The following is an 11,451-nucleotide window of genomic DNA, read 5'->3' on the forward strand; positions in this document are numbered from 1 at the left end:
CACTAGAGGTTTGGTGAAGAATTTCTTTATCCCAGCAAAAGGATTGAAAATCCTCTAACATATATTTCTTGGCATTATATGATTGAAGGACCTTCAAGGTAGTATTGAACTCAGTAGAAACCATAGCGCAAAAATATTTGAAAGTAGGTAATACCTCTAATCGACCTTTGAGTAAGAACAACCATCTAATCAGGGAAAAATCATAAAAAATGTAATAAAATACATTTAATGGAAAACATTAGAGATGTTCAAGTGTCTCCACACATTATTGTGTCGTAATCTGGACATAACTCTCTCATATGAGCTCCTATTAGGATGGTTCAAGATGTTGTGGAACACCACAAAATTTTTTTACAACTTTTATGTTTTGAATTTTGAGATATACTTGCTTAATCCAGGACAAAATCAGGCTTGAAGTTTTGGCATGTCCGTTGTGATGTCCTGGAACAGAAAAAAGAGGGGAATAAAAAGAGGAAAACCCTAAACCTTAAGGGAAAAAAAAGAGGAGAAGGAGTTCAGCGCACACCCCCCCCCCCCCCCCCCCCCCTCTCCTTCTCTCATTTTCTCTTCTCCAGCTTTTCCACTCTCTTTTCTCTAGTTTTTCCTTCAGATTTGTCCATGGCTCTGTGTGGCTAAACATTCAGACTTGGTCAAACGAAACTAAAGCTTCGAAATCAATAAAATTGTGAGATCTGATTTATTTTCATCGTTCTATTTATCAAATCCGTAATTGTTTGATCCCTTTAACTAGTGAAGCAATTGAGATTTGATGATTTACTACGTCAGAAATTATTAGATCTTAAGAAGAACAATGAACTAAATTAAATGCACCCGCTTGTGCTTGTGTTGTTTAGTTTCATTGATCTCTCTAATTCTTAAGGTTACTGCTAGATTAAACCTTTAGTGCTTGTCTTGGGTTGTTTAGTAGTTAGGGTTAATTAGATAGCTTGTTTTCTAATTAACTACAATTAAGGAGATATAGGAAGATAGTTCCACCGGTGAATTCTCAAGTGAAAATTGTTATGTGTGCATCGATGATCAGTTGTGAAATTTCGATGGTGGACGTTGACTTAGACCAAGGTTTATTTTTTTTATTGAATTCAATTCTTTAATTTGAATTGTTTCTTACGTAATTTTCATAAAAGTGTTTTCGTTATACTCAACCCCCCTTCCCCCTCATCCTTGTTCACTGAGCATAAAATTAGACTAATCACTCTTCGTGGGAACGATCCTTACTTTCACTGTTACATATATTTATAGGAGAATAGTTTTTATTTTTGGTTGTCTGCGACACCAAATTTTGACGTCATTGTCAGGGAGTGATTCTAGTTGATTTTTGTGCTTCTTGTGATCCTTATTGGTGTTTTAGCGTAGAATTTTTATTTGTTTTTGTTATTTTAGATATTTCCTGATTTTTTTCATGTTTTATTTCATTTCCCTTGATTATTTATGATTGTAATTCGATTTTCTAATCAAGGTGATTTGCAGTGCCATTCAAAAATAAAGAGAACTTCGTGCAGATTAAGGAGAGAAAATCGGAGAAATTCTAAAGAGAATGATTTAGCTCTTGATTCCCCATTTGATAGTGAATATGATTTAGAGGAGGAGGAAGTCATGGCCGGAAATTGAATTTTGAAAGAGCTTGCAGCCTCTGATTTAAATCAAGAACCCTTATGCAGAACGTTCTCTACTTTAGATTCTACTACTACATTTCAATTAAAATTTGGACTAATCTATCTCTTGCCCACTTTTCATGGTCGAGCAGGTGAAGATCCTCACAAAAATCTAAAAGAGTTTCATGCGGTATTCATGAGTATGAAACCCACGGGGCTGACTGAAGAGCAAATTAAATTACAAGTCTTGTCATTTTCTTTGAAGGATTTGGCTAAGGATTGGCTCTATTATCTATCCTCCGGAAGTATTACCACATGGGATGAGATGAAGAGAATGTTTTTGGAAAAATATTTCCCAGCTTCAAGGGCGGCCAACATTCGAAAAGAAATTTGTCGTGTAAAGTAGTATAATGGAGAGTACCTACACAAATACTGGGAACATTTCAAGAAATTATGGGCAAGCTGCCCCCATCATCAGATTAGCGAGCAGCTTATTATCAAGTATTTCTATGAGGGCCTTCTAGCCACTAACAGAAGCATGATTGATGTTGCTAGCTGAGGAGCTTTGGTGGATAAAACTCTCGAGGCCGCGAGAAACTTGATTGCAAATATGGCTGCCAATTCTCAACAATTTGGCACTAGGCTTCACATTCCATCTAAGAATGTTAATGAGGTAAATATTTTCTCCCTTGAACAACAAATTGTGATTCTAACTTGTCTTGTTCATCAAATGGTTGTAGGTAATACGCAAACGGCAAAGGCCTGTCGGATTTGTTCAGTAGTACGGCATCCAACTGATATGTGCCCAACACTTCAAGAGGAGCCCACTGAGCAAGTGAATGCGGCGGGTGGTTTTCCTGGACAACCGCAAAGGAAGTATGATCCCTATTTGAACACGTATAACATGGGATTGAGGGATCATCCCAACCTTAGCTACGAAAATCCACAGTTAATCAGCCCGCGACTCAAAATCACCCAAGTTACCAGTAATATAACTAGACAACAATCGGGCCAAACTTCCACCTCTGGTACGTCTTTAGAAGATATTGTTAAGTCTCTTGCCAGTAATACTTCACAATTTCAACAGGAGACAAAACAATTTCAACAAGAGGCAAGGGCTAGTATTCAAAGTTTGTATAATCAAATGGGCCAAATGGCAACCACAATTAGCTGCTAGAGGCGCAAACTTTGGGGAAATTACCCTCTCAAATGGTAGTAAATCCAAGAGAAAATGCAAGTGTCGTAGTTTTGAGAAGTGGTCCCCTGCATCGTCGGAGCAAGAAAAGGAAAAAACATCATTACAGACAGGAACGTTCCCAATGATGATGTTGTACCTAAGCGTAAGTTTCCACCTCTTTCTGATTATAAACCAATTCCTCCTTTTCCTTAGGCTTTGGTAGATTCTAGAAATTATGAGCAAAATAAAGATTTATACGAGACTTTTTGCAGATGTGATGTAAATATTCCACTTTTAGATGCTATTAAACAAGAACCTCATTATGCTAAATTTCTAAAAGAATTGTGCATCATTAAGAGGAAACTGAAACTTAAAGGATGTGAGAAGGTGAGAGTAGGGGAGAATGTTTCTGTAGTTATTCAAAGAAAATTCCCTGTGAAGTGCAAGGATCCAGGTATGTTTACTATCCCTTGTACGTTAGGTAACACCAGATTTGAGAAGGCCATCATAGATTTAGGAGCTTCGATTAATGCCATGCCATATTCTATATATGATTCTTTGAAACTTGGTCCTTTGAATAATAAAACTGGTGTTGTTATTCAATTGGCTGATATATCTAATGCTTATCCTAAGGGTGTAGTTGCGGATGTTCTTGTGCAAGTTAATGATTTGATTTTCCCTACTGATTTTTATGTGCTTGATATGAAAAAGGGTGACCAAACTGCTCCTATTTTATTAGGAAGACCATTCTCAAAGACAACCAAGACTAAGATAGATGTTCATAGTGGCACACTTACCATGGAATTTGATATTGAAATTGTTGAGTGTAACATTTATGATGCCATGAAATAACCTAGTGATGATAATCCTATTTATTCTATTGATGTCATTGATTCTTTTGCATAGGAAATTTTTGAACTTGACAGAAAAGATGAATTGGAAGTTGCCATTAGTAAGCACCTTGATAAAGATAATGAGGAGTTAGCCTTGATTTCTATTTTCAAGAAACTGTTGTAACGTTGAATGGTATTCCACAATTACAGCAGTCAGGTAACGTTCTTTATATTGCGTTACCAGTTTCTAATGAGAGGCCTTTGCACTCTATTTTGTAGGCTCCCACTCTAGATTTGAAGCCTCTCCCCAATCACTTCAAGTACCATGAAAATTTTCTATGGAGAACCAACATTAAGATGAATGATTTACCCTCTGTGGAGGCTTTGCTGAGAAAGTACCATGTGACCCACAAAGTGTCAACTACCTATCATTCACAAACTAGTGGACAAGCGAAAGTGTCAAATCGAGAGATCAAGTCCATAATTGAAGAGACAGTCAATTCAAGCATAAAAGATTGGAATGTATTTGGATGATGCTTTGTGGGCATATATGACTGCGTATAAGACACCCATTGGTATGTCACCTTATCGGTTGGTGTTTTGGAAACCATGCCACCTTCTAGTTGAGTTAGAATACAAGGCTTATTGGACTGGGCTATCAAGAGTTTCAACATGAAGATGGATGAAAGTGGAGAACACAGGAAGTTGCAACTACATGAGTTAGAGGAAATTCGCAATGATGCCTATGAGAGTGCAAGGATTTACAAGGAAAATACTAAGGCGTTTTATGACAAGATGATCTCTAGGAAGGAGTTTAAAGTTGGTAAAAAAATCCTTCTATACCATTCACAGCTTCGTTTGTTTCCGGGTAAGTTGCGTTCTCGTTGGATTGGACCATTTTTTGTTACTAATGTTTTCCTCATAGTGCAGTTGAAATTCAAAGTTTAGCAACTTCCAAAGTGTTCAAAGTGAATGGCCATAGACTTAAACCTTTCTATGAAAGTTTCCAAGTGGAGAATGTGGCAACATTGGACCTTAAGGATCCAATTTATACTAGTTGAAGGAAGCATTGATTCGAGCCAATGACAATAAACAAAGGTGTTGCTTGGGAGGCAACCCAATGGGAGTTTGTTCCTTCTTATTTTTATTTTTGCATTTATATTTTGGTTATTTTGGTCTTATATTTACAATTCACCTTACATTGGAGACAATGTAAGTTCTAAGTGTGGGGGAGGGGATGTAGGTTGTGTTTCAATTAGGTTGTGTTTTTAATGATTTTTGGTTGTGTATGTCATGAGCAAGATTAAATTAGACTCTTGAAAGATTCATAACATGATTGAATAAGTAATCTTCCAACTGAAAATTAATTAGTCTAGTTATTTTCTTTGAGGATGGTAGTGACTAAATTTGGTAGACAAAAGTCGGTAAGATTTTGAACCTCTAGACTGACACATCCATATCAGTCTCACTATTTTCTTTCATGAGAGATATTCTTCCGTGGATTTGTTTCTCTAGAACCTGCCTTGATTCCCTTTGAGGACACATTGACACATGCATGCTTGAACATGATTAAGGCCCTCTTTGTTATAAGCTCCATAAGTCAAATAGCCTACCTTGTAATAATTTTATTTTTATTTTGAACCCCTTTGAGCTTTATTTTTATTTTTTTTGTGAACCCACGTTACAAGCTTTCAACCTGAAAAAAAAAACAAAAAAACAAAACCTTTACCCAAGCCGTAGAGCTAGTCGAGCATTGTTCATCATTATGATTCGTATGGGTGTGCAAGTAATAAGTGTGGGGGTGACTGGATTTGTGGTAGGCTATGACTAGTGAATTGTAACATGTTTTCATCCTCAATTCATGAGTTCCATTGTTAGTGTAATTTTGAAAAAAAGAAAAAAAACATTCAAAAAAAAAGAGGAGAAAAATGAAGAAGAAAGGAAGTGATGGAGAGAATGGCTTTTAAAGTTACAAATTTTTCGTGTTCATAATTCCTCCTAAAATTCCAATAATGGGGTCTATTTATACGAGATAGATACAAATTGAAGAAGATGTTGAGTGGAGTGATTGGTTTTACATGTCTTATTCGAGCTTGAGTTGATTCATTTTTGCTCCATTACTTTTAATGACTTTTGGGCTACATTTACTTATTTAATTTACTCCATCTTTGAATGAAAATGCTTACTAAGTAATTGTAAGCTGCTTTAGAATGTTTGTTCATGATATGTTATGATTTTTGAAGAGTTTAGTTGTTCTTTGTTGAAGGTGTTACAACCTTGGTGTTTTTGGGAAAGTAAATTTGAGTTTTGCCTGAGGAAAACTAAAAGCTAAGTGCGGGGGAATTTAATGAGAATGAAAATAATCATATTTTTCTCCCTTAATGCTTAGGCTTTTATAATTATTTGGTACCTAAATACTCATTATTCTTATATTTTTATTTAGGATGCAAATGGAGGCGTTAAGTGCAAAACGAAGTTAATTGGGTGATTCTAGACAGTTTCAACATTGCTTCGTAATCTAGACATAGGGGGGTTAGTCAACAATGAAGTTGAAATGAAGTTCACGTGCATTACGTAGTTTATTTAATTAGGTCATTAGTGATTAATGAGTGCCAAAATCATTTGAAAACCACAGGTAATCTACTCAGGCTAAAATGGCGGAATTGTAATTCAGCCCGATTTTTTGAATCATTCAGTTGAAGCCATCGTTCAGGTCGCGTCAAAATTTTTTTTTCTATCTCAAGCTCTCTTCTCCCTCTCGGCCTTCCTCCCCCAAATTTTTTCTCCCTCTCTCTTCTTCCTCTCATCTTCGCACTCCCTCTCCCTTCTCCCTCTCTCGTCTCCCTCTCGGCCTCCCTCTCGACGTCCGACGCAGTTGCCTACCGCTACTCCATCACAGAACATCTCTATGCTTGAATCTAGGCTTGTTCCCTACCATTACCGCCGTCGACAGGAAGACAACGCTGTGATTTAATTTTTCCTAAGTTAGGAAATTAAACTAGTGTTATTTATTTGTTATATTTAATTTTTAATTACTGTATTATACAAGTTATTTAATAGTGGTAATTAATATATTATTAAATCAAACATTTGATCAATTATTTTGGTTTAATTAACATATTTTTATTTTTGGTTTAATAAAATCTATTTTCCAGCCATTAAAAATTTAAGACTGATAATTAAAATATTGCTAAAGCAAGCATTTGATCAATTATTTTGGTTTAATTATCTCATTTTTATAACTAATTAAACTAATCATTTTTAATTTTATAAAATATATTATTGATTAATACTACATGAAAAATTCATCTTTTGTTATTAATAAAATAATTGTTTTTATTTGTTCAGTATATTCATTTTTTAATTACTATATTAAATTATTGATTTAAAAGTCATAATTAAAATATTGTTAAAGTAAACATTTGATAAATTGTTTTGGTTTGATTATCCCATTGATATAATTAATTAAACCAATGGTTTTAAATTCTGTGGCAATATATTATTAATTAATAATACGTAAAAATATATATTGTGTTATTGATTAACTAATATATTTATTTATTATATTAATTTTTTATTATTGTATTAAATTAGTGAATTTAAATCCTAAAATATATCTTAAATTATTAAAATATTAATTTATTTATTTATTATATTCGCTTCTGTTATTTTTTACTTTTTTATAATTCATTACAGTCACACATAATTATTCTATTATTTTATAATAAACTGTAATCATTAATTAATAGAACATACTATTTCATTAATTAGTATATTAATATATTTTAATACTACATTAAATCACTTATTTGTGTAGTGACCATATTTATTTTGGTTAATTATTTGTTTAGGTATATGTTCTATTTAAGTATATTATAAAAAAATTATTCATTGTCTTGTTTACATCATATTTTTCATTTTGGGGCACTAATACTGGAATTTGTTTTCCAGTACTCTTGAACTCGTCTACACTAATACCCAAGGAAGAGTTGAAGTTGAATCAAATCATTCCCCCACCCCCACCACCCCACCCCCTCCACATAACTCTCTCATCTGGGCTCTGATTGAGATTATTCAAGATTATATGGAATGCCAAGAAAACATTCTACAACTTTTGTGTTTAGAATTTTGAGAGATACTGGTGTTAACATATTTTTGAATTCATATAAGTTAGATGGACAGGGCCCACCGCATGCACACTTTGCAGACACAGGATCAGCTTGACAGTACTAGTGATGGTCTGGTTGAGGAGTTCTCTGACCTCTTCCGAGAGCCTTCGGGTTTGCCTCCCATGAGGCATTGTGACCACAGGATCTGTCTGAAACCAAGTTCTGAGGTAGTGGTCGTGCGACCATACCGTTACCCACACCTTCAGAAGGACGAGATAGAGCGCCATTGCCATGAGATGTTGAAACAAGGTCTTATTCATCCAAGCCGCTCCCCGTTCTCTTCACCCATCTTACTTGTGAAGAAACATGATGGGACATGGAGGTTCTGCGTGGATTATCGGGAGTTGAACGTGCAGACAATAAAAGACAAGTTCCCGATTCCGGTAGTGGATGAGCTCTTGGATGAGTTACATGGGTCGTGGTTATTCACTAAATTCGACCTCCGTTCGGGATACCATCAGGTCCGGATGCACCCCTCTAATATCGAGCAGATGGCATTCCGCATGCACCATGGCCACTTTGAGTTTGTTGTCATGCCGTTTGGGTTATCCAATGCACCCTCCACTTTTCAAGCTTTGATGAACGAGGTATTTAGCCCCTATCTTTCTCAAATTTGTTCTTGTATTTTTCGATGATATTTTGATATATAGGAAGTCGGTTGAGGAGCACTTGGCACACTTGAGGATTGTTTTCAACTTGCTAAGAGCACATCAGCTCTATTTGAAACATTCCAAGTGTTCTTTTGCAACTTCACATGTGGGGTATCTGGGACACATTATCTCACATGAGGGGGTTACGGTGGATCCCAAGAAGATCCGAGCTATTCACAAGTGGCCACAGCCACAGTCGTGTTCTACATTACGGGTTTTTTGGGTCTTGCGGGCTACTTCAACAAATTTATTCAGAACTATGGGCCAGTGGCAGCACCATTGGCGAGTCTACTCAAGAAAAATTCCTTTATTTGGAATGAGGGGGCCACCACGTCATTTTTGGCACTCAAATATGCCCTCGCATCCGTGCCAGTATTACAACTTCCCAACTTTGACGAATTGTTCGTGCTAGAGTGTGACACTTCGGGCGTGGGCATTGGAGCCATTTTACTGCAACTGGGTCATCCTATTGAATATTTTAGCAGAGAGTTGGCAGTCTGTCATCACAAGCTGGCAGCCTATGAGCGCAAATTGATTGGGTTGGCCAAAGTGGTCCAACATTGGAGGCCTTATCTCTGGGGTCGGGCTTTTCTTATACACACGGATCACTACAACCTTAAATTCCTACTAGAACAACATTTGACGACGTCGCCACAGCTGCACTGGATCAGTAAGTTGTTGGGGTTTGACTTCTCGATGGAGTATCATGCGGGGAGATTAAATAAGGCCGCAGGAGCCATGTCACGGTGTTTTGAAGATCCGCAATCGATCAATTCTATCAGCCAGTCGAGATTTCTCATTCTAGACTTGGTGCGAGACACACATGCCACTAACCCTGCACTGCAGGAACTGGATCAGAAGATCTCGGAAGGGACAATGAATTTGAAGTGGTCCATCCAAGATTCACTTATTTATTACAAGCAGCGGATTTTCCTTCCACCTGAGTCCGAGTTGATTCCAGCTATTCTCTCGGCCTACCATGATAGTACACATGAGGGGATCCAGAAGACCTTGCACAGAATTTGAGTTGATTTTTACTAGCAAGCCATGAAACCCTCTATTGCAACATATGTGGGCGACTGTCAAGTATGCCAGTGCAACAAAGCCGAGCACTTGAGTCCAGCCAGTCTTCTCTAGCCTCTGGCCCTTCCTACACAGGTTTGGACCAACATTTCAATGGATTTTATGGAAGGCCTACCCCTGTCTGTCGGTAAATCCGTACTTTTCGTAGTGGTTGATAGATTTTCCAAGTAGGGACATTTTATACCGATGGCTCATTCGTATACAGCAACATGGGTTGCTCAGACTTTCCTAGAGCAGATAGTACGCTTACATGGCATTCTAGAATCCATTGTGAGTGACAGAGATGTAGTTGTCACGAGCACCTTTTGGCGGGAACTGTTTTGCTTGAGTGGGACGAAATTGAAGTTCTCCTCCACCTATCATCCACAGACAGACGGGCAGATTGAGGTGGTGAACCGCACCATCGAGATGTATCTATGGAGCTTGGTGGGGGATCGTCCACGGTAATGAGTTCAATGGCTTTAGTGGGCCGAATCCTGTTACAACACTTTGTTCCACTCTGCCTTGCAATCCACTCCTTTTCGGGTTATATATGGTCGGGATCCACCTCACCTTCTCTCGTACAACCCAAGATCCCCCCGCGTGGACGTGATTGATCAGGGACTCATAGACCAGGATCTTCTACTACAGAATATCACAGAACGGCTACGACGCGCCCAAGCTTGGATGAAGGATGTCTATGACAGAGGCCACCGTGAGGTCTCTTTTGAGGTTGGGGAGTATGTGTGGCTACGGCTCTAGCCCTAACATCAGCAGTCTCTTGCGGGACCTCCACATCATAAGCTCTCACCCAGATTTTTCTTGTCGTTTCCCATTCTTCGATGCATGGGACCAGTCGCCTATCAGCTCAAATTATCAGACACAGCTAGAATTCACGATGTGTTTCATGTCTCTCTTTTGAAACCACATTCCGGAGCACAGCCGACATCCACTCCATTCCTACCACCGGTTGATAATGGTGAGGTTATTCTTAACCCAACTGTGGTGTTACGCGCATGGTTGACCAATGACCATTGGGAGATTCTAGTTCAATGGACAGACACTGACCCCGATGCTGCAACATGGGAACATGTGGACATCTTCAAACAAGTCTACCCAGCTTTTGAGCTTGAGGACAAGCTCTTTCTCCATGGGGAGGCAAATGTTGTGGACTGAATAGCACACCGAGTCACAACGAAGGAGACAACAACAACTCACTCAATAGGATTTATTTCTTATATTGTTTTAAGTAGGAGTTATTTCTAATTAGTTTATATGTAAGGGCATTATGGGGAATTATTCTAACCCTAACCCTAAAAGTCCTTCGCGTGACCTGTTTAAGGGAAAGGTATGAATAAAATAGGTAAGCTTTGAGATTTTAGAATAACCTAGTCTAAACAGTTTGAGATCACCTCTTGATCTCGAGTTTAGGGTTTACTCCAAAAATCCAACCTATCCTTCACCCTCCATTGCCATCCATCTTCACCCAAATTCATCCCTCATCATCCATACTAAGAAGAGGAGCTTCTTGCCCCTTTTTTGAGCCCAAAGAGAGGATCTTCTCTCATCACCAGCATCAACAACAAGTTGGGATCGATTTCCCTCTTGACGAGAAGTAAAAGAGGAAGAATTCTGGTTCTTTCACGTGAAGGGTTAGAAGAACTCTTCTTGCTGGTAATTCATCACAGAAACAGAGCAAGGACAGCCATCAACGTGTGCCAAGGCTGTCCCCCCAAGCTAGGCCTTCAATCTTAGAACGAGCTGCATCAAATAAGGGTTGAAACCCTGATTAACGTGAGCAAGAACAGGTATTCCTCCATTCTCTCTCCACCTGAATTACTTCCATTCTAGCTATAACTTTATCAATAGAATGAGACCATAAAAATGGAGATTGATCACTGGTGGAAGAGTACCAAAAAAGGGATCTTTAACCCTCCTTATCGAGTC

The 11,451-nt window shown here is 37.9% G+C and overlaps 1 protein-coding gene across 1 annotated transcript; it reads left to right on the top strand.

Annotated features, from left to right (window-relative positions):
* Positions 1-2,223: 2,223 nt before the first annotated feature.
* Positions 2,224-3,642, top strand: LOC137959563 (uncharacterized). The gene is made up of 2 exons (XM_068806927.1): positions 2,224-2,724; positions 3,004-3,642. The coding sequence occupies exons 1-2, from the start codon at positions 2,224-2,226 to the stop codon at positions 3,640-3,642; spliced, it is 1,140 nt and encodes a 379-aa protein (XP_068663028.1).
* Positions 3,643-11,451: the final 7,809 nt, after the last annotated feature.

The sequence above is a fragment of the Aristolochia californica genome, unplaced genomic scaffold (genome assembly GCF_029961685.1).
Source record: "Aristolochia californica isolate CCGP_79_NKW_82.1479 unplaced genomic scaffold, dmAriCali1.0.hap1 SCAF_3, whole genome shotgun sequence".
NCBI classification, from domain to species: Eukaryota; Viridiplantae; Streptophyta; class Magnoliopsida; order Piperales; family Aristolochiaceae; genus Aristolochia; species Aristolochia californica.

Coding starts and splice junctions, on each gene's coding strand:
- LOC137959563 (XM_068806927.1), top strand. CDS start 2,224: ATGGCTGCCAATTCTCAACAATTTGGCACTAGGCTTCACATTCCATCT. Junction 2,725..3,003: donor CAAAACAATTTCAACAAGAG/GCAAGGGCTAGT, acceptor CCTTTTCCTTAG/GCTTTGGTAGATTCTAGAAA.